Genomic DNA, 24,109 nt, shown 5'->3' with positions numbered 1-24,109 from the left:
AGGGAGGGAGGGAGCGGGGCTGCCCCGGCCGAACCAGAGCGCCCCGCGGGGTCAGGGGCCGGGCCGGGCCGGGCCGGGCGGGCACGGCGCTGCCCACAGCGTCCCGCCTCCTCCCGGGGCTATAAACGCGCGGCCGGAGAGCCCCGGAGCTCAGGATCGCGCCGAGCCGTCGGGGAGTAGCCGCGCAGCCAGCGTCCTTGGGCGAGGAAGATGCTGCCGATCAGGAAGACCGCGAAACAGGGCAAAAGGGTAAATCTCCCGTCTCCCTCCGTCGCGCAGCCCCGGCCGCTGCTCCCCGTGGGCACGGGCGGGCGGGCGCTGGCCCGGCGGGACGGGACGGGGCGGCGCGGGGGAGCCCGGAGCCGGGCAGCGCTCCTGGCAGCGGGCAGAGCCCCCGCCGCCGCGGGGCCGTGTCCGCCGGCTCTGCACGGGAGCTGCTGCTCGGCCGGCACAGCCCGCGACTCCCGCGGGTCAGCCTCCCTCTAGGGTACCCGGTATCTCCGCAGGTAAGGCGATCTCGTGAAAACCTGAAATAAAGCCGTAGTAGTTTTATCTGTTCAGCATCGAGACGTTAAGGATATTTGGACATCGCTGTGAGACAGATAAACTAGATTGATCTTAACGCAGTCACAGCCCACATAATCTTTGTTTCTCTGAACACATAGAGTGGAGCCAACAGAGTTCAAAACCATTTAGTGTATTAATTGATACACAGATTAAGCAGGACTTGCACCATACTGCAATTTTAAATAGTAAATATTTTAAGGCTAAGCTGTCATTGGATGAGGTACCTGTCTCCAGCATCCTGTCTGCTCTGTTTAAAAGGTCCAGGTTGGTCACCCCTTGTTTAATATGACTGGTGTTTATAATATCAAAACTTCTATGTATGCATGCCCACTGGTCCCCCATTTAGCTAAAGAAATAAGCCAGTATAAAAAGTAATCCAGGCACCAGCCATTCATGCCATTAAGGCAAACCTATGAGCAATATCTAAGTCAAACTCTCTGACATATATCAGAACTGGCACCCTGTGCTGCTGCTTGACAAGGTCAGCAGAATCACGTATTCTGTCTTCTTTTTAAAGGGCACTATTGCCATTAGTAGTGCCCACCTTTCTCAGAATGCGTTTTACTCATTTTTATGTCTAGAGCAAAAGAGCAGAAGGATATGGAAAGTCTGAGCTCTAAGTCCTACTGGTAGATTGATTATAAAAGAAGAAGGTATGGGGTGTTTGTTCTGCTTTTTACATTTTGGCATATACTACCTAATTTCAACACCTAGCAGAAATGCATCCTGCAAGCAGTGGAGTTCTCTGTAGGGATTGAGATGTGAATAGTTGTTTCAAGATTTATTTTCTCTCCACTGAAGAAAAGGTGGATTATAGGTTGACCAAGCAGGCTTTTCACTCACACAGTACAGTTACATGCCTAAAGATGGTAGTAGGAATATCTTCATAGAGGCATTTGCACTCATGCTTTCCATGTGTAGGTGTAGGGACCATGTGATGCAACTTCATTCATAGTAGCAAAAGTAAAGCAGCAAAAGACAGCTCAAAAAAGCCTTGGATAGCTTTTTACATATACTGTTTTTTGTAATTTAACACATTTTTTGTCTCCTACCAGATCATCTGACAGTACAGTATTGATCTGGATTAGACATAAGCGTACAGCAGTAGGTCTCTGAACAAAACAATGTTCATGCTGAATTTTGGTTAGCTGTAGGTTAAATAGGTGGTATTTTGAATGGTATATAAAGTAAAAATGGTGTGAAGAGAAGATAGCAGACCTATAATGAAGTCTGCAAAAAGGTTATTTCCATTTGAATCCCGCATGACTGACAAACTAAGGTTTTATTAAGTATTTTGTGCTTTGTGCCATGAGATACCCTGGTGCTAGTCTTAATATATCACAACATGTTAAGGGGCCATGGTCTATTCAAACGTGGCTTATGTTTCTTCTCTGTGTCAAAAGTGAAGATTTTCACTTCAAAATTAAATAGACTGTGAAGAAAACCTGCTATTAAATACTAGAAGTGACTTGTTAAAGGAAAGTTCTGTTGTAGTACATTTAAATACATAACATAATAACAAATATAATACTTATATATTATGTGATTTTGTGTCTGTTACTCAGTGTTCGGTTAAAAAACAACTAAGGCTGCCTTTACATTAGAGATTTCTTTTTTTTTGTGCACACCTGTTCTCTGCATATCAAATTTCTGAAGCAGGCTTCATCTGCAAAAGATTCTTTGGCAGACAGAGGAAGCACGGACTCAAGCAGTGAGCTTTTGCTGGCTCCATTTGAGGCATTTTGTTACAAATGAAACTTGGTTTATTGCAAGCACAATCTTTACAAAACCTCCTGACATTTACTCTAAAATTGTTTCTTCCTGGTTCTGTGGAAACAAAGATAAAAACTTGCACACTTTGTTGAAGTTTCAAAGTCAATAAGCTCAATGTTTTGGCAAGTCCATAGTATGCAATGGAATCTGATGCAGAGATTTGCAGGCCAACACTTGGCAAAGCTGTGCACAGCAGCACTGTACAGACCAGTCCTGCCGTTTTGCTGCAATGCCAGTGCCTCAGCCAAAGGAGGTGATGGTCTCAGCCAAGCTTTGTAGCCTCCAAGGAGCCTTGCACTGTTGTGCATGGTACTGAAACTGGCACAGCTGGCACACTGCTCCTTACTGTAGGAAAGGCCTTGTTCTTGTTCTGCCTAAACAGCAGTGCTGAGACGTCATAAGTGTTCGTCTTTGTTGGATATATGGCATGAGAAAATTGTATTAGTGAAAAGGAAATTATCAAGAAAGATAATAACTGGAGTTTAAAGGGTAATTGTAAAATTCTTGTTTACTCAACATGAAAATCACGCTCAACTCTGTGTCCCTAAGGCTTTTCTTTTTTCTACTCCCTCAAACTTCTTCTGTTGAAATGAAGAAAGCTATGGATGGAAATTTCAGTCTTACCCTTGATTAATTCTTATCCTGTACTCTTTACCTTCATATATGTAATCTTCATTCATGCACTTTTTAATATAGATGGAATTATGGTTACCATCCAATAGTAGAAATCAATCCTACTGTAATAGTAGGTACTTTTTAGAAGTTTTGAACCAGTCAATGAAGCAATTGAAGGAATAAAAATGCAATGTATTTTAGGAGAAGCCAGCATTTGTTCACATGTTTTTCAGTTTTACAAAAAAGATAATTGCTGCTTTCCTTGCATTAGCGTGGCGTTCAAGGGAGAAGCAAGGTTAATCTTGCAGAGGGTTTTGTAAGGTTTGTAATTTGGCACTCTAAAACATTTCAGGGCCATGCAAAACAAACAGGATTTTCTTTCATTTTTAAAATCTGGGTAAGCAAACCCAGGCCTGTGAAAAGACTGTCAGAAACTGCAAGTCAGCTTTCTGAGACGTGTCTTGTTTGGTAGGAAACTGTTGCATGCTTACTTTTATGTGATGCCTGTTGTGCCATCTGGAGTCACAAGCTGCTTGTGGTAAGGCTCTGTGAAGGTGGCATTGGAAGCTAGAGAGCAGATAAGCTAATAAAGAGATCAGTGGTACCAGTGTCTTATTTTAAGCAGTTTCTCATATATTTTACAGGACAATTTGAGATGGCGTATTACTTTCATAGGAACAGAACTGGACCACTGACTTACAGTTCTGGAAACAATATCTCTGGAATACAATATAACTAACTGATAAGAAGTCTTACACATAATATATGTGTGCATAATAAAACCTTATGCTGCAAAAGAGCACATCCACCATTCTTTATTTAGAATTTTACAAAGGAAATTTATTAGTTATTATTGTGGCAAAAATATTTCTGTTAGCTCACAGATATTTATGTCTGCCTTGCAAATGCAGAAAATAGCCACCAAACTGAAGAACTGTAATTGTTAACCTGCCCTCATGCTTTCTCTAGGGTATTCTGGAACGTTTGGATGCTGGAGAAATTGTGATTGGAGATGGGGGATTTGTCTTTGCTCTTGAAAAGAGGGGATATGTAAAAGCTGGGCCCTGGACTCCTGAAGCAACTGTAGAACATCCAGAAGCAGGTCAGTTTTACTGGGAAATGATATTCCTATAGTGAATGTAAACAATGCAATGGTTGGGTAAATACTAAATATATAGGAACTCCTAGTAGATTTTTAAATACAAGTGTTCCTTGACACTGTAGAATAGCATTAAGAACGGCCTAAAACCAGCTCATCTTGCCTGTTTTACTTGCTCTAACACTGGCCAAAATAATTTGGCTCTGTAAGAATATGAGTAGTGCAAACATCTATTGATACCTCTTCGAAATGCTCTCCCGGTTTTCAATAACTTGCATCCCAGGGACTTTTTCATGCAAATGTAGTTATACTTGTGTTTAGTAACATTCAGTGATTTCTCTCTGATGGATTTGTCTGGTCTGTTCTTGCGCTGATCATTTTAAGCTTGTAATTTAAAATATCTTACAAAAATGAATTCTGCAGTTAACTATCTGTTTTGTTTTGTTCTAGTCATTCATTTATACTTATAATCTAAAATATTTTTTATTAATTCTTCAGAGAAATTCAGAGAAATGGCAGTTTTTAATAAACATCGTAATGGGAGTATTTAATGTTTCTGGTTCCACTGTAAAATGCGGAATGATAAACCTGATAGGAACCTAAAAATTGTAATAAACATTTTGCAGAGTAACTATCTTAAAGTGGACACATAGAAAATGACCAACTATTCTATGCCTTCCAGTGTAAAGATTAATCATAGTGTTAATCATAAATAGTGCAGAAGAAGATGGTGTTATCTATTTATGTATGCTTCATTACAAGAAAGCATTTGGCCTAGTAATATGATGTGCAGTTAATTCCACAAGTTAATTCAGAATATCCTGGGAAAAAAGAAATTATTTCTTCTAAGTGTTTTCTATTTCAAGTTAATTTTTTCTGCTGTGCAGGAGAAGAAGGAAGAGAAGTAGAAGGAGAGATATGTTAGTTCTCTCTGCTACATTACTTTGTACACTTCACCTATTTATTCAGCCTAATTCTTGTCAGCCTTCAAATGTCACTTATGTGTCACTTAACATCCCTAATTTAGGGTTATGGGCAGCATTAGAGAATGCAGAGCTCCAGGAAAGGTTTAAGGATTGATGACCTAATTTTCTGACTCTCATCTCCCAAAGAGACATTCTATCATGTCTCTATTTTTCCCTGTGTCTACCTCTGTCTGCCCTTGCATGTTCCATTTTACAGCTCATAGCACTTGTCCCATGCTCTTTCTTTTCCCTTTGCCTGTTATTTTTGCACCTCAAAAGCCCTCCCCACTCTGCACATGTCTCTTATAGGCTATTTATAAATGCACCCTTCAGGTCAAATCTGTTAATTTCTTTTTGTGCAGTGGGGCTCTTTTCCCTCCACACTTTTGCTCCTGCTCACGCCAGGGTCATGTTACCTTGAAAACAGATGTAATAGAACACAAGGAGCAACTGGCAGAGACAGTGGGTGTGAAAACCATACAGCTACAAGAGCTTCTTGTCTTTATAAGGAAAGGAAAAGGAAGGAAGTTCTGAGAAGGCAGCAAGGAATTAAAAAAAATAGTTCAAGGCCATTATCTGTATTACAAAAAAGGAGGTTTTCCAGACTGGTAATTGTAGAAATTAGGAGATCTATATTTTTCTTCTGAGGCAGATCACAGATTGCTCTGTGCTGAGCCATATGCATGGGTGCTTATTGCTCCTATCTCCTCACAGCTTATGTCTGTGTCTTTTATGAAATGTCCAGCTCATGATGGATTTAAATTAAAAATTGGTGTTAAACATCTGACTCCTAAAATGCATTGAACTATTAATAGTGGTTTAGCCTCATGTGTGACTTATTCCCATTTCTCAAATGCTGGAGGAAACATGCTGGAAGTCACAGAAGTAAACTACAGAGTGGTTTGGGTTTTTGATATTGCATAGGGCTGTGGGTTTGATAAAAACGACTGTATTTTACTGGTAAAGACTATTTGCTTGAGTCTGAATGAAATTCAGGCTGATGCTTTTTGTTTCCCTCAAAGTGTATCCCATGTCTCCTAGTCACAAACCTGGTATTTTGGGGTATGAAGTTCCTTAATTACATGTGTTAGATAATATTTCATTTTCCTACTTATGTCATCATCCATATTCACACAAAACTCTGGCATTCTTCTAGGAATGGTCTATTATCGAAATGTCATAGAGCATTTATGAAAATATTTCTAGATTATTTTCCCCTTTCCTTATTTCCTGACCAATTTTCATCAATGCTTCCTCATTCAGGAGAATTAAAAAAAAAAATAAAAAAACCACTATAAACATACAGAGATAGTCTCTTTATTTTGGATCAGTGGCCTATTGTTATGATGTAGGAAAAAGAATACTCCCAGCACTACAACTTTTTTGTCTCTTCATGAAGATGTGAAAATGAAATTTGATTCCAGGCATTCAGGCAGATTCCAAACACTTTTTGAACAGTAGCTCTGCTATAACCTATGTTCCTGGAAGGATTTTTGTGACTGCTGGGCAAAGAAGCACTTTGTTAAATCACCTGTATAGCAAGAAAAGGAGCGCTTTGTACTTACCCAAGGCGGCAACTAGAAATAAAATACTGTATCAGTAGAGAAAAACAAGGGACACTACACCAATCCCCTACTGAAAGCAGACATGTTTGCATGTATGCGCGTTAAATCTAGTAACAAAATGCTCTTTGAGCTTCTCTGCTGTAGAAAGCTGTGTTTGTTGCACCATATGGGAGGAATTTTATTCTCATGACAAGCTTGCGTGGATTTTTAGCGACACAAACTGTGCCTATAGACAATGAATTGTGATAAACTAGGACTTCAGGAAAACCTTTCTAAACATCTGCCATGGAAATTGCAGTATTCTTGTGTGTGTAGGTAATAAGTATCTTGTGTATAGTAAGTAAGGAACTCCTGTGTTTGCTATAAGCTGTTAAGCATTTAACTCTGTTTTAGATGCTCAGTAACATTCTAGTAATTATTGTAATTATTCTGTGGGTATATCTATAAAATCAATTAACAGTTCCTGTTCTGTTGCTGCTGTGATAATTGCAGTGTCCTGCTTACAGCCAAAAAGGCATGACTACCATTACAGAGCCTTTTCCCAAAGTCCTAATGTAGGAAATTTGTCTATTCAAAGTAATGGTAACCTTTTCTTTAAAAGGATTGCTGTCTCTATAGTAAAATCATGATGTGGAGACATATGGGAAGAATTAACTCTGTGCTGTGAGTCACTTTTCAGGAGCAACAAATCTTTTAAGTAAGGATGTATTTAACAAAATAGAGCTTTCATTTTGTCTGGCTCTTTCAAAACTTTGTTGGGGGAGAAAACTCAAAAATGAAAAATAGAGAAGGCAATGAAACACTGTATTCTTTCATATAATTATCAACTTGTCCCTTAATTTGTTGCCATGATACTTTCTCCTGTTTTCTTCATAATATAGAAGCTAAGAGAAGACAGCTTTTTCATTTGAAGAGCCTTTTGTCTGGTATTCCTTGTTATGCTTTCATGTTCTTTTGTAAGACATCCATTATCCCTTCCTAAATCACTATAAAAAAGCTCTATAAAGCCCTATATCTGGGAGATCTGAAGGACTTCAGAAAATAGAGGATTGTCAAGGTGGCAGACAAAACTGACTCTGCAGCTAAACTATATAGAAATCTTCAGTCATTCTTAGCAGAAAAGAATTAAGAAGAAAATTTTCTACCCAATGTTTTGATGGTGAGAAGAAAGAAATTCTATACAGACTTGAGTACTGCTTCTAATTGCTCACAATTGGTCTTCTAGTAAACACAATGTCACTTATTTTACAGTAATGTTACATCAATAAATTCTGGATTTGGGGATAACACAGTAATAACTTTGTCTTTCAATTTGCAGTTCGTCAGCTTCACCGAGAATTCCTCAGAGCTGGATCCAATGTTCTGCAGACCTTCACCTTTTATGCCAGTGAGGACAAACTAGAGAACAGGGGCAATTATGTAGCTGAAAAAATAAGTGTGAGTAAACCAGTTTTGGAGATACCAAATAAGTTGATCAATTTCAAAAGGTTTGGCAAAGATATTATCAAGTTTGTCCTAACAGTTTTGGCTATATTTGAGGACCAGAGAATAAGATGATGGAATTCAGAGTTTGAAATAGCAAAAAAAGCAAGGTGAAGTGACAGAAAACCCCAAACCAAAATAACAATCAAACACAAAAGAGGGAAAGGATGAAGAGAGGAAAGAGAATGCCCACAATGTATTTTTCTGTATTTTTCTGAGGAGATGGGTTTACTGGAGTTTAGATACAAAGATTGTAAGGAGTACTAAATGCACAGGGAGAAAAACTAGTGAAAAAAGAGATGTTTTAGCATCCAGAGAAATTACTGAATTGTAAAAACGGTGAAGAATCTTAGAGAATAATGAATAGCTAATGAGAACAAAATGTTTTTAGAACCACATCTTCATTAAGTAGCAACTAAAATAATCCAAGCTATACACTGTGTTCAATATTCCCCTTCTCTTGTGTGAAGGTAATTTTTTACATCAGCAGAAGTACCATGTCAGTGTTTCCTTACCCCCTACATAGAGGAATTGTGGGATTCTGGGTGTGTTTACTAGACACAGGCCCAAGGTCTAGTGGAATTCCTGGCCAAACATTTCTATATAATACCTTTGTGACTAGAATGTTTGGCATTGAGTGGTTTCTCAGATCCTGTTCCTTTGGTCCTACTGTGCATTCTGTCTTCTGCAAACTAGAGAAAATTCTCCAGGACTCAGGAAGGGAGGAATGGCTGTGTCTGTGAAGATATCCTCAGTCAGAAATTAGAACAATCTGGACACCAGGGAAACACTTGAGGCTTAATTGAGTTCATACCAAAATGTCATATGACCAAATTTATCTGAAATGCTGTACCTTTTACATTCAATAGATGCAACACTGAAATGTCTGCAGTGGTAGTCCCAGAAACACAGTAACCCTGGAACAAGCCATGCTTCAATTCTTGCTGACATGCAAAGTTGTAGAGGCTGGAGAGCACCTGGTATTTGGATTTCATTACATCAGACCTCTCAAAATTCATTTCCTGCCAATTCTAGAATTGGGTTCCTCCAGGATTTAACTAATTTATGGTTCCACCTTGCAGAGTCCCCAGACATGTACCCATGCACAAGTGCAAATGGAAGACAGTCTGTCAGCAACAGCTTTAAAAATCAGCTGGGTTTTTTAAGGCAGCCATGTAAAACTTTAGTGGAGAGAAGATTGTGGACTTACAGACTTCTAAATAGTTATGGACTGCAGAGAAACCTGCTATAATCAATACTTATTAAATACCACAAATCATTATTCTTTTTCCCAGATAGTTTTTTTTCTCAGTTTAACCTCTTTGTGAAAAGCTGTTCTGGTCATCCCAATTTAGATATAGAAGGAATATGACTTCTGGTCTTGGTGATTAATTAGCAATATTTTTCCCTTTCTTTAAGTTGGAAACTTTAATATCACATAATTTATGATATCTTTTTTAAAATGTCTTAAATAACCCTGTATGAATATTATATTGGGGGTGGGGGTGTTAATTATTAGAACACTAAAATACATTTTAAAAAAGAAAAGTTTAAATGCTCATCTATCTTGTTTTCCATTCACAAATTTCATAATGAAACATATGCTTACATGTGACTAACACCTAATAGGCAAAGAAAATTTCACTTCACACCAAATACTTGTTTTTTTATAGGCTATTTGTGTCAGATCTATTAAAGGTGATATATTTTGTGGTGTTTGATAATATGATAACTTAGAGGAGGCAAGAAATTATTTTCCTAATGTTTGTTGCTGTTTGAAAGAATCTTATCTTCCTAATCTATCTAAAAATCCATTTGATTTTAATTACATTTAGTTTAAATTTAACAAAAATATGAAAAAGCCATTATGACTTCTGACTATTTTTGTCCTTCAAGGGCTCAGGATACCTCTGGTAAGATAAAACTAACAGACTCTATGTTCACACAGTGCCAAAAAGTGAATGAAGCTGCTTGTGACATTGCAAGAGAAGTGGCTAATGAAGGTGATGCTTTAGTGGCTGGAGGAGTCAGTCAAACACCATCTTACTTAAGCTGCAAGGATAAAACCGAGGTTAAAGCAGCCTTTCAAAAGCAACTGGAAGTCTTTATGAAGAAGAATGTGGACTTTTTAATTGCAGAGGTAAATCTGTAAAAATAAGTACGTGCCTTCAACTGGCACCGTGTTAACTTTTGAGATGTCTAGCCTACTTTAGGAACTGTCACTACATGTTGCTTCTTTCAAAATTTTCTGCTGTGCTTTTATCTCAGTAGTATCAGCTATTTTTGTAAATACCCACCAACATCTGCAGGTGTTCTAGAATAGGATCTTTGAATATCATTTTCTATCTAAGTCAAGTAAAATTCGGTATGGATACAGAGAAAATGTTGTTGGGATCTTGACTAATCCTTATTTCTTCCAGTACATGGAAAGCAACCTAAGATGACTTTTCTAGTTGACTATAGGTCTTGGGTTAATCCTTGATTAACCTCCCCTGGGGGCATTCTTGTTCTGAAACAAAAGTATAATTCTTTTTAATTTACTTTTACTCACTTTAAAAAATCCTTTTTGAACTGTGTGGCCAGTAAACTCAATTGAATCATGTTAGTATAAATCAGAAAATAAACAAACCATTGTATTGATGGTTAATTTGGGGTCTGGATACATATTTTTATATTTCTTTGGTGAGAAACAAAATAGCTTAGTTTTAATTTTTTTCAGTATTTTGAACATGTTGAAGAGGCTGTCTGGGCAGTTGAAGTTCTAAAAGAATCTGGAAAGCCAGTTGCAGCTACAATGTGCATTGGTCCAGAAGGAGACATGCATGGAGTGTCCCCTGGACAATGTGCTGTCCAGCTGGTGAAGGCTGGTAAGAATCTGTTTTAATGTCCTTTGAAAATATGGAACAAAGAAAAGTCCCTAATTATTTAAATAAATAGATGTGTATGTTAAGTAGGTAGCTTCCCAGTTGTATCTGATAGAAGTTTGACTCTGTAGAAAAGTTTTTGTATGTACTTTACTAGAACAGTCTTGTAAAAACATATGGAAATACAGATATGAAATCCTTGATTATTGGTATGAAATGGGTAAGAGCATATATTCATGATACTGAATACAGCAAAATCCTAAACCCACTCAAATTTCATTGCAAACCCATCCTTAAATTCTAGAATCACAAGAGCAAAGCTTTGTTGATTCTCTGCTCTTGTTTTTGCACACAGTTCAAGCTCAAGATGAGAGAATTAAGAGAATGAAAAAATTAATAATAGTGCCTAGGAAAGGCTGTTTTCTACAGAACAAGGGGAAGGGGAGAAATTAATCAGGGGCATGATGGGTGAAGATAAACATATCTATTCTGAACTGTTCTTTTCCTTTCAAGTTATAGTTGAAATCCAAAGGTAGAACTTGTTTTAGAACCTGCCACCTGTTTCCATGTGTTTCCATGTGTGGCTCTACATAATCAGACTTCACTGACTAAATCCTGTAAGAAAAAACATCTGTAGGAGGGTGGGAGATGTGATTCATCATTAGAAAGGTAAAGAGGAGTGCAGCTGAGATGTAAATGGCATGATCACCCTCAGAAGAGTTGTGCCTGGCTGTAGCACAGCTCACTAATGTGAGGATGGACAGGACTGCTTCTAGAGGGCTTGGGAACTTTCATTTCCCACTTCCTGGGGAGTTGTGACCTGAAGTTATTTTCCTCCTCCTAGGTGCTTCTATAGTTGGAGTCAACTGCCATTTTGATCCAGAAACTTCCATCGAAACTGTGAGGCTGATGAAAGAGGGCTTGCAGGCTGCTAAGCTGAAAGCCCACCTGATGTGCCAGCCGCTTGCTTTCCATACTCCTGATTGTGGAAAGCAGGGATTCATTGATCTTCCCGAATTTCCTTTTGGTAAGACAAGGGCATATTTTTTGTAGGTGGTGTTGCTTTATTGGCTATTCCTGGCTTTTTTTTTGCCTCCAGCTTTTAGTACAGCTGAAGCTGCAAGGTGTCCTTTTATTCAATATGATGAGTCCTAGTTATCCTGTCTGGCATTTTATAGGCAGATCAAAATGTAATATTGGAGTAAAGATCATCCACAAAGGGAGAATGTTTCAGTAGTATCACAGCATGTAACTCAACATGTAATTATGATGAAAAGAGTTAAAATGCTACAATCTAAATTAATTTAAAAAATATTCTTCCTCATGCTGTAGAATCCTGTTCAGGACTGCTGTAAACAGTCCAGAGAGCAGCAGCAAATGTAGTAAAAAAACCTAATTTTTCTAGGTTGTGATATCTATTCCAGGCCTACATTTACATGTGTAAGGATTTAATGTACAAGGCAGTACAACAGATATAGGAGCATGATTATTACACTCATAATAGTTAAATCTTGTGTGACTGTCTAATGTACGTGATATTAAAGAGACACCAGAAAGGGGACTTTAATATTGCTAACAAATTAGCAGTTTTGAACAGAAGTCTCCATGTATGCTCAGGAGAAACTCTACAAAAACTGCATTTAATATTTATATAAGGTTTGTGTATTTAGGGCTTTTCATGTGAGTATTTTGCCCTGTAACATGGGGGCAAAATCAGCTTAAACATTTTAACGCTGATTAGAAAATTCTTTCCTTTTCAGATAACACACACCCTTCTTTTCATGTTGGAATAAATGGCCCTAAAACATTCACAATTTGAATTTGCAGCAAAAAAAAAAAACTGAGAAGTAGATGTGATTTTTCAGGAGGCTTGTTGTTTTTCTTTAAATTTCTCTCTTTACGTAAATGAAGGAAAGAGAATAAAGCATAAGCCTGGAGCATTCATTAAATGGTAATAATACGTCTGAGTCCTGAAAATATCTAAGATGTTTAAAAGTGTAAGGAACTCATTTATCCTATTCATTACTTCATATAGTTCCTCTGATTGCAAGCACGAAAAAAAAATCAAACAGATACAGTGAGCAATCAAGTGAATGGAAGGATTCACTCTGGTTTGTTATTGTTCTTGGCTTGTGTGCTATAAGCAATCTGTATGACATCTCAGCATTTAGAATTTCCATGAATAATTAATTGGTGAAGACCGGCTCTCTAAGTGTTTTCAAAACTCAGAAGCAGCAATTGATTGCTTCACAGCAGGTAATCTGTTCAGTAAATCATTGTTAAACTGACCAAATTATTTGGTTTTCATGAAGGCAATAACAAAGAGATATTTAGATACCTGAAGAGTACATATAACTCTCTACAGGGCAATAAGATCTAAGTTTCTAGGGAAGCGTTAGGTATGTTGTATTGACAAACTCCAGCAATTAGATGCCAGAAAGATTTATTTTTCTGTAGATATTTTTCCATTTTTCTATGTTTTCTCTTCTGTTTTACTGCAATTTCTCTGAAATGTCACCAGTTAAATAAGGACAATGTTTTAGAAAGAAATGACCTGGTCACTGAAAGCATACCCAATTATATCAAGGGTAGATATATTGAGGGGAGAAATCTAGGAGCACATTACAGTTTTTCCTCATCAAGAACTGTTAAGTTAGAGATATTTAATTCTGAATAAAGCCAAGAAAAGTATTGCATTGACAGATGTGGGAAAAATAAATAAAATGTTAGTCAGTTTTGGGAAGGTGTCTCTCTACTTTAAAGACAAGGATGTTGTGTGGGACAGTATCACGTGCTTTGTGGAAGTCCAGGAAGGTGATATTCTTCACTCTTCTCTACCAATGCTGTAACCCCATCATAGGAAGCCACCAAATTTATAGGCACGGTTTGCCCTCACTTAAAGTCATGTTGGCTGCCACCAATCACATCCTCATTTTCCGTGTGCCTTAGTACAGCTTCCAGGGGATTTGATCCAAGGTTTTTCTGGGCATTGTAAGACTGACTGCTCTCTCTTTCTCTGGCTTTTCCTTTTCTGCCTTTTTAAAAGTGTGGGTAATGTTTCCCCTTTTCCAGTCACTAGGAACTCCACTGGACTGTCACAACTTTTCAAATCTGATGGACAGTGGCTTAGCCACTTCATCTGCCATCAGATCAATGCATCTCATCAGGTCACATGGATTGTGACAGGCTGATGGAGATGACAGGGAAACAACCTATACTGTTCCCCTGACACTTCATTGCTTATACAGGTGTAAGTTGAGTGCACAATGATGTACTCTTGCTGTTGATCATTAGTATAAATTTTGCATTTACTTTTAAATTATGTATGAAAAAGAGGAAATAATGCATTTCTGCTTCTGATGCTTTCTATCACATCTGCAGCACTGTACAAAAGCTTGTTTTTATTTGAACAGCTTTCTAAAATGCTTAATCAAAGTTTTCCATGCCATATTAGTCCACCTACTTTTTCTTTGTCACGCATCTTTCCCTCTGAAACCAGTAATTTTCTGTATAAGAATCTTTAATCGTTTCCTTTCTGATTTTATTTGTAAACCTGATTCTTAACTACAAAATGGACTTAGGGTATATCTGCTTTATATCAACTTATTGGTTTTGGGACAGGACATGGGGACATTCTTCAGTCCTACTCTCTTTTGTCTTGCTGGAGCCTTACTACCTCAACCACAGCTTCTTTGCTCCGCAGTGTTCAGTGCACAGACGTGATGCTGCACTTAACTGATAACCATGCTGGTTCACATCCTGCAGATGTGCATATGCATTAAGAACTGGGAGGATTTTTGTTCTTTTATTTCTGTACTTTCATTTCTTAAAGTTTCTTCTTCAGTCTCCATTCTTTTCTTTCCAGTTATGCCACTTTTGTTCCTCCAGCTCCTTGAGGTGTGCTTTTCCTTGCCCTTTTCACTTTTTACTCCTTTTCTTCCACAAGTCTTCTCTCTCAGCCCTTGTTATTCCATCACAATGCTCAACAAAACTTACAGCAGAGATGGCATTGTAACTTACCTACACACAGAACTTTCCACAAGGAATGAGGTGCTTTGAGGCAACAAACTGCTCATGACTGGGATTATAACTAAGAGTTGGACTAAGAAATAGCTAAGATCCCAGCTGAAACAACTGGCTGCCAATATCTGATTGTGGAAAAAGGTGTAATAAACATTTCTGAGGAGTAATGAGCAGGATTATTCCTCTGCCAGTAGGCTGATACCTTCTCCTTTCACAGATCAGCGTGTGGTAATCAGTTTTCCCAGGTATTGATTATTAGGAAATGTAGCCATAACATTGAAAGTATTCCAATTCTTCAACTAGAAACTCTGCAGAATGGGAAACATGATTGGCCTCAGAAGATACTAGGTGCTGTTTTGTGAAGCCAAGCATGCTTACAAGCACAGGTCAGCAAAGCACTGCAGAATCTGAAAGGCAGCCTTCTAAAAGTTTCGGTCACTGATTCTAGGTCAGACAGTTCAAACACATACATCTTCATCTACAACCGCTTTTGCAAACAAAGTGCTAGTGTTTCAACAACATGATTTCTTACAAAAAAATGGATTAAAAGTTGAATGGGCCATGGTGGAAAACTTAAGATATCAATGTCTTCACAGGTCTGGAGCCAAGAATTGCCACCAGGTGGGACATTCAAAAATATGCAAGAAAAGCCTATGACATAGGAATTCGTTTCATTGGAGGCTGCTGTGGATTTGAGCCATATCATATCCGAGCAATAGCTGAGGAGTTGGCTCCTGAAAGAGGATTTTTGCCAGAAGCTTCTGAGAAACATGGTAGCTGGGGTGATAACCTGAGCATGCATACCAAACCCTGGGTCAGAGCAAGGTATGTTTATCTGACCTGGAGACCAACACACCTTTTGTAAAGGCTTACATTGCTCCACAGAGCACACTGACTTAGTTGATATGGGCATCTAAATATCACTGTAAACATTTTTTGTTGAGAATTATATGTTTTATGTTTAATCTCCAACAATTAAAGCTGACCTAAGAACAGAGAAGGGGGTGAAGGAGAAGTAGAGGAGATCCTGTGAATGTAATTCATGACAATGAAAAGGAGAATATTGTATCAGTTCCTAAAGGTGGCTTGCTTACAGTATTCCTTTCAAAGATGGAAAGATACTTTTAAAGCATGTAGCATTTAATTGCATATTTTCATTCATACTTCTATATATAAATATATCATCCATCTTTACAGGTTAGATGACCCTTTGCAATCTAAGTCACATTTCCTTCAATATTATGAGGTACTGCAGAAAAAAACCCTGAGTTTCTTTTTCTTTATTTAGGGCAAGAAAAGAATACTGGGAGAATCTGAAGCCTGCTTCCGGCAGGCCATATTGTCCTTGCATGTCAAAGCCAGATGGCTGGGGGGTGACCAGAGGAGCCAAGGAGCTGATGCAACAGAAAGAAGCAACAACTGAACAACAGCTGAAGGAGCTCTTCCAGAAAAAGAAGTTCTAATCTGCAGTTATATAGATCTTAAAATGATTTATCTACAGACCATTTCCAGAAGAAAATCTGTGAAGATGAGTGCTGTGTTGATTTATCAGTTAAAATGTAATGAAAGAGACAAAATGAAGAAAAAAACATGATCACATAGTAATCATGTCTAACTTTGATAAAAAATCCTTCTCTAAATAAATAGTTTAGAGAATACACAGTCAAAACTAATTTTGGATTTTCATAATAATTGAGCTTCTGTTAGCTGAGTGCCATTAATTGGATAGACACAGAACTACCTGGAAAGTAATAACTGGCTCAACTCACCTGTGAAAAAAGAAAAAGCCATCTATAAATATAGTGTCCGTGGACTTCAACTCCCAAGTCTGTTTTCAGTTTGGTATTATAGGAGCTTCATCAGACCTCAAGAATTGCTGAGAACTAGTGCAGGAACACACAAACTGCCAGTTATTTGTGGTCACTTTCTTGGTTTCAAGAGAACAAAAGTAAACTGAAAAAAAAATTATATATATATATAATTTTAATCAAAATCTAAGAAAAATGAGATTGTGCAGGAATTTCTTATATGCAGACAGCTTTTAGAAGAGAAAATCACAGGTAGCTAGCTCAGTTTTGCCATGTACACAAGATTTACTCTTCTGGGGATTAAAAGGCTTAAGAAATTACTCTGCAATCTAAAGAAATGTCAAATAAATTAAAAATATTGTTATGAAATAGTACTGTATTATCTTCACACCTTAAATTGTAAAACCTCAAAAAGTATATTGTATCTCCAGTAAAAAACTGATTTTCAAATGATGCAGCTGATTTCTGGAAATCTTATTTTAATTACTTTGTTATGTCAAAACAGCAGGTTTCTAAGATATAACTCCTGTTTAAAAGAGTAGTACAACACAACATCCTTTTTTTTTTTTTTTGGTTGATTGATCCACTCTGCAATTTTAGTTTTAACAAATGAAAAACTCTGTTCGGAAATAGATCCATCCACTTAAGTTAAGAAAACCCACATAATTTGTACAATGGTTTGTTTTCAAACAAGATAAGATTTTCATTTTCATAGCAAGGGTATATTGAGAACTTGTAAAGCACATATTTCCATCATTTATTTTTGTGAAGTACCATACAACTTCAATTTCTGTTTACAATGAATTTTCACCTACATTAAGGCAACTACCTTTACGAAAATCTCATCCTCACAGTTAGTGTTGAAAGATGTAGTTAGACTACTTTTTATGTATAAGCTTATTTCCTTGTTTCTGTCCATGCTGGTGTTCTGCAGTTAAGGAGACACTTACATATGCAACACTTCAATGAGAAACTTCATGCATCCTTTTCAGACTGTTATTGGCAGACAGGTTTAAACCTGCCTTCCCCAGGCTTAAAACATATTAAACTACCTAGTAGCTAGAAATTTTGCCTGAAAGACAAAAGCAGACAAATCAAGAAACTAGATATTTTAAAATGCAGATTATTTGGAAAGCGTCCATGTAACTATATATATTTTATGTGCTTTATAAGCTCCTTTCCTTCCTAAGTGATTCTCAACATTACCTCTGCAGAGAGTGGAACATTGCAAAATCTGTAAAACAGGAGCCCCAGATCTTTGATCATCATCAAAATGCATGTAGCATTAAGAACATACACATGATTAGATGGCTTAAAACAAAGGCTACAACCAGTACAAGTGTTTTGAACAATTATTACCTGATTAGGGACTTCTTTTTGCACAGAATGCTGTTTGACCATCATACACTAACTATACAAGTAGCTGGACTGATTTTTTAGAAACTGTCATAAGGTGCAAAAATTTGTATTGAAATGAATGACATCACAACACAGAATACTGAAGAACCTGGTATTTGTGAATATATTATTTTGATTTTTTTTAAAATTTTATCCAGTTTGAAAAGGTTGAATTTGAACACATTATGATGAAAAATACTTAAAGGCCATTTAAAGACAAGGAAAATGAGAGCTGGCCCAACAGCAGGGTGAAACAAACATTCCCTGCTTTATTCATATCACAGGCTGGGCTTATAAAGGAATTTCCAGTGGGATGGAAACTACTTCAGGGTGCTTTATTGATCACTGGTAAACCCAATCTATTAAGAAAACCCAAACTCAACCAAAAAAATCCAGCACTGTCCTCAAAAAAACCACATCCAGCAAAGCCAACCAAGCTACCAAGCTTTCTTTCCCATTTCTTTCTGTGTAATTACTTAGGCATAAGGAAACGGTTAGATTTCCACATGTTCCTAATGGTTAGTTACATTACTTGTTGAGGAAATAAGAAAAGCCAACAGCACAGTCCTAGGAAATTTGGTTCCCTGGAAAGCCTTTCTGAAAACTTTAGGAAGTGAAAGAGGATTTAGAGGCCTAGCTCCTGTATTCAGTGCTCTAAGGATCATTTATTTGTAGGACAAGGTGTTTGCTTAACCTGTTTGGAAATAAATCTAATGATGTAGCTTCCGTGACAACACCAGCTTAATTAATGTCTACAATCACAGAAACACTAAATATTTTGAGTTGGAAGGGACCCACAAGGATTGTCTTTGGTTACTTCACTCTTTATAAATTTTTCCTAAGAATATTCCTTGAAGGAATTTATTATTTATTATTTTTATTTTTTTTCTCCATTATTCCTTTACAGCACATTAGAGACATGAAGACATGAAGAATTTCTTCCTTTGCTAAAATTTGAAGATTTACATACATTCCTTGCTTTTCTCTCAATCAAACATACCCTGTTCATTCATTCTTCCCTCTGAGTCTGTGTTTTATCATATAGCCAGAAATTACCTCCATGAGATCTTTATCCAGACCTTGCTATCTCCTGTTTTGTTTTGGTGGGGTTTTTTGGGGTTTTTTTTTTTTTCCTTTTTTTTTTTTTTTTTTTCTGTGAGCAGACGTGAAGTGGTCTGAACCTTAGAAGTACAGATCCAGAAATGAAAATCTAAAGTCTTTGGCTTTTCTAAAATCTAAATAATAAATCTTATTCATGACACTGAATGTCAGGACAATAGTGACCTGAACAAATGATAACTTCAGAAACTACTAGCTATCTGCACTATATCTTAGGAGATGGCTACATATTTAGTAAGCTCTGAAGTTTCCAAGAATTTCATGCAAAAGAAGGCCTAAAAACCTGCTGTGTAATGGTCAGATGTTGGTCTGATTTATCTGTAAACCACAAAAATGCAAGGAGGGTGTTGTAAAGAAGGAAAATTGGGAGTTAGTAACAAAACACACTTTTTTGCAGGAAACACAGCTTTTTTCCCCCTGCTCTTTTGAAAAGAAAGTTTTCTAAGACTCCTATTAAATCTGACATCTTCAGTTACCACAAAGTTCTTCCTAAAGCAGTTTATAGCTCCACCTTATCTTTCAACTCTGTTCACAAATGCAGTGGCAGGTTCAGTGACATTTTTAAAATCTAAACATCTAAAGAAGAGGACTCATGTATCCATCTTGTTCTGCTCCACTGACTTAAAAAAATCTTGAACGTAAACTAATCTACTTGAATTGTGCATTTAATTAAGTATAGACACCAGTGAAATAGGATGGGCAGAATATTATGATAAAATACATTATTTCGTCAGTTTGCTCTGTTACAAAGTTCTTTGTTACCTTTTTCTTCTGTTCTACTTTATCCAGATAGATGGTATTTGACCTAAATTTTATGACATCATGATACTGAATCTTGCCAGTGGTGTGTACTTCTTCATGTACAACTCCTGAGACAGACAGCAATCAATTACATCCATACATTAGGAATCTGAAGGTGGACTTTCCATATACTTTGGTCAACTAGACCTCAGAGCTTCTGTGTCTAGTAAAGTTGTGTATCTGAAAGAAAAACAAATTTCAGTAATAGGACTTGATGCTATCAGAGTGGAGAGTAAGAATTTCAAAGCAGATTGAGAAACGTATGTTTGGAATGGGGAGAAGTATGACTTACCTCACAACTGACAAAGCAACAGCAAACATGTATCAATCAAACTAAGCTTTACAAGCATTACCAGTTGTCGCTGGGTGGTTCAAGAATGTTTTGTGGCAGTCATTTGCAAATATTTGCATGTTATTGTTTCTGTGCAATTGAAGAAAGAGATCAAGTGGCAACTGTAACACTAGAAGGAAGTTCTATGATCCATTTTTATTTATAATCTGTCAGTCCAACAGTCAATCAATCAAACAAACAAAAAATATGTCAGTTCTACTCAAGAGAAAAAACAATACTTTAGGTCATGCTTTAGGTCAAGAAGTGCTATTTTTCTGCTCAGGAAATTTTGCATGTTCTTTTCAATTATGTCAGCTGTTATGCTGGAATATCCTGCTGGCTTCTTCTACAAAGGTTTTCATTAAAAAACACTTTACATGAGCATCACAGTATTACAGACACATGGAAAAGCAAAGATGTATCCTATGAAGGCAAAGAGTTTTTAAAAAAATCACGCTTTCCAGTATATAATTTTTCCAGACTTTTTTCTGGAAAAAAATTATGAAATCTCAGGAAATTGGACTTTACAAGCAGAGGCCTGAAGCATCCTGTGCGAACACTGCCTCCAGGTGGCTCTGTGCATGGCTACAGCACTCGAGAGGGGAGCCCTCTAATGGCTTCTCAGATCTGCACATACGGACAGAAACCAGAAGAGCTGTTAATTTAACTTCAGAACAGGCTTAATTACACCTGTATTTGCTACTTAACAAAAAGTGTCTTCTTTACAAGAACTGTAAAAGCTAATTAAGTCTCCAGTTGTGCAACATTTTAGTATTATTTTACTTCCTCAATAAAAGGACTGACTGGACTAAAGTCTTTCCTTGAAAATGGCCAGGTCTGCTCTCATCTTAAAAAAAAATCAAATTATATAGAGTGTAGACAACCATTTTAAATTATGGAGAATGGACAAAGGTCAGAAAGGTTGGAACAGGGACAGGACAGAGGCAAAGAGGCACTGTGTGCAATATTAAATGACATACAGTACTGCATCTACCCCACAACCAGGCAGAATTTAGATGTGATAGGCATGGAGATCCATGTCCTCTACAGACACTGCTTTCTGCAAGGGCAGACCTTGAAAGGTTTCTCTCTGTTATTTTGGCAAGATTGCTCCATAACTGAACAACAAATTGAGGCTATATTCTTTAAATCTTCTGTTTTTCCTAATGCTTCTATTCATATGAGAATTCTTGTCTCAGACAAATCATTGTTATTCTACCCTACTTTCATACTGCTACACCTATGTTTAATGTGACTGGTTCTGCTGGTTCTTCTAGGCAGACAGGACTCAAAGATAATTAGTATTTGCACCATTGATCTGAAAGACAGTTTGCTGGGGTTTCTTTTTTTTTTCAGGCCTGAAGCTGTGCATGCTCCATTCAGTTCACAGTGATACTGAGGCACAAAAGGGCACAAACAGGATTAGCTGTTTTGCCTAGGAATGAAGCAATCCTTGTGTGTCATAATGATACACCTTATCTATCATGTGGGAATATAAACATTGCAAAGGTGTGAGAGCATGGCCAGGACAGCCCATACTCCAGTTACTTTTGGATAGAAAATTAAAATAGCTTATCAGTTATCGATGCACGGGCAACCCCCAACGGAGGGGAGAGAATGATGCATCTGACTCCATCATCAGAAGGCTAAATAATTATTATTTTATACTATATACATTACATCTAAACAGAATCTGCCTTGCACTCACCCTTGCTCAAAGCTGCACAGAACTGCACTCATCCCATTCTCTCGTGACTGTCTCGTGACAGTCCAGACTCACACACACACTTGGCCCTGGCAGGCCAAGAGAACAAAACTTCCTCATTTTGGGTAAATATTGCATTCCACTCTGGCACCACACAGACACATCAAGAGATATAAGAATTATATTTTCCTTCTTCTCTGCTTGTCTCACAGCTTCTCTCTGTTCAGAGGGCATATGAATACCACAATCAGTTTGGTCATGTTGTCCTGTGGAAGAATGGCTGCATAGGAGTATGAAAGTAAAGGATTAAATTAAAGAATCTGTTCTTGCTTACTTTTATGCTTGACAGAATTGTTACAAACTGCCCAAGGTGTAACAACATAGTAAGTCATACTTTTGGTTTTTATGTGTAATTTTTACCAGAATATTTACCTGATTGTCCTGAGGTATTACTGAAAAACTATGTCTGGAAATTGTCCTCAGCTGAGCACAGAAGGGACCTAGGAGTATATCCAAATATTAATTGCTAGTGTTTTTCAAAGTGCATGCAGAAAATCATTTGGCTGAAAATGGATTTGGCCCTTGGTTCAAATCTTCATGCACAAGCTATGCAGAAGTCCTCTGCAAACCTGATTAAATACTTTGTTCTCACTATTATATGCAGGAAAAAATATGGATCTAAATCACTATTCCCTTGGGTTATTAACAATTGGGCAGATCACATGGGTGAGCATCCAATGCTGACAGACCACATTGCTTCATTTCAGACTTGTGGGCTGGTGTGAGTCCCTGTAGCCAGGATCAAAGCCAACAGTCACATAAGGCAGCTAGATAAAGCAAAGGTACTAGAAGCAAGAATATATTGCATTCACTGCTGGATATGTCTTTACTGTTTATGGACAAGCTTAATAGTCTGACTAGAACAGGATCTGTTTTATTAGGGTGTCTGGTTAGTTATGTATCTGAAGCATACAGAGATTTCTGAGCAACATAGTCTACTCCATTAGTCAGCTTGTTAGCTGTAATAAATCGAAAGAATAAATTAAAGATCTTCTCATTCTTTTGTCCTAATGTCCTGGCCTCCTTTCTAAAAGTAGTGCCAAAATGTGTGCTGTGCATGTGATAGGTTTACCTATTAATTCAATCTTAAAGGCACCCTACAGCCATAAATGGGGCTTTGCAGACACTTGTGGGACATTCTTCAGTTTTTTTCTTTTTCATGATGAAAACATACATCAAAATTCCATAAACAAGCAAAATCATGTTCATTTACAGGAACACACAGTGATACTTTTGTTGTAACCTTCAGTGATCTGATGCATGGAATTCATTAAAATAATCAAATGTATAGTACTCACAGCTCCAGATTTCCTTACACATGAAAGCCTGTTTCCATGTGAAAACCTGCTGCCCCTCAGCGGTTTCTAAAGGAAGCAACAGAACAACGTCATAGAACATGCAGTACAAGGAGAACCTGCTTAGAAGCCGCTCCTGTTGGTTAAGAATAAATTAACATTTAATTATTATAGCTAACTATTTGGTTAATACTAAAGAACAGTCTGATGCCAAGGAATAGTTTGTAAACAGTGTCTTGATGATAATGCCAGTTTGTTCTGCTTATTTCCTGAGCTTACAAGTACCTCCTTTCATCCAAACAATGTCTTTGCAATTCCTGTAGGATGACAACAAACTTTGAGTTAAATGTTAGCTATAGGTTTTAACAGATCTTGGAAATTTCAAGAAGATACTACAGCAGTGAAATTTTGCATTACAGGAAACTAGGTCTGATGTTTAGAAGCACTGAATGTTCACAACTATGGATTAAATCAATGTGACCCAGCACTTTCCATGACCCAAAAAAATTGTTCATTAAGCAAAGAAAATAAGACTGGGATTCATCATCTGAAATAACATCTAGTCTCTACAACCACTAAAAGTACAAATAAACAACAAGGACGTAGCAGAAGGCTATGGTAATGAAAGTGTAATTCATC

General features: G+C 37.4%; 1 protein-coding gene across 1 annotated transcript; it reads left to right on the top strand.

The window, feature by feature from the left end:
• The first annotated feature begins 106 nt into the window (after nt 1-106).
• On the top strand, nt 107-17,215 carry LOC120502442 (betaine--homocysteine S-methyltransferase 1). Its single transcript, XM_039709878.1, has 8 exons — nt 107-249; nt 3,925-4,057; nt 7,903-8,021; nt 10,015-10,206; nt 10,786-10,933; nt 11,775-11,957; nt 15,550-15,778; nt 16,242-17,215. Exons 1-8 carry the CDS (start codon nt 211-213, stop codon nt 16,414-16,416), a joined length of 1,218 nt encoding a protein of 405 aa, XP_039565812.1. The 5' UTR covers nt 107-210; the 3' UTR covers nt 16,417-17,215.
• The last annotated feature ends 6,894 nt before the right edge of the window (nt 17,216-24,109 follow it).

The sequence above is a fragment of the Passer montanus genome, unplaced genomic scaffold (genome assembly GCF_014805655.1).
Source record: "Passer montanus isolate IOZ18808 unplaced genomic scaffold, ASM1480565v1 scaffold22, whole genome shotgun sequence".
Classification (NCBI taxonomy): domain Eukaryota; kingdom Metazoa; phylum Chordata; class Aves; order Passeriformes; family Passeridae; genus Passer; species Passer montanus.
Note: the sequence above shows the minus strand (reverse complement) of the source record. Positions and strands in the feature narration are given on the sequence as shown.

Bases quoted from the DNA above. Each gene is read 5' to 3' on its own strand.
- LOC120502442 (XM_039709878.1), top strand. From the start codon at position 211: ATGCTGCCGATCAGGAAGACCGCGAAACAGGGCAAAAGG. The intron at 250-3,924 runs GTAAATCTCCCG...TGCTTTCTCTAG, and splicing joins CCGCGAAACAGGGCAAAAGG to GGTATTCTGGAACGTTTGGA. The intron at 4,058-7,902 runs GTCAGTTTTACT...TTCAATTTGCAG, and splicing joins TGTAGAACATCCAGAAGCAG to TTCGTCAGCTTCACCGAGAA.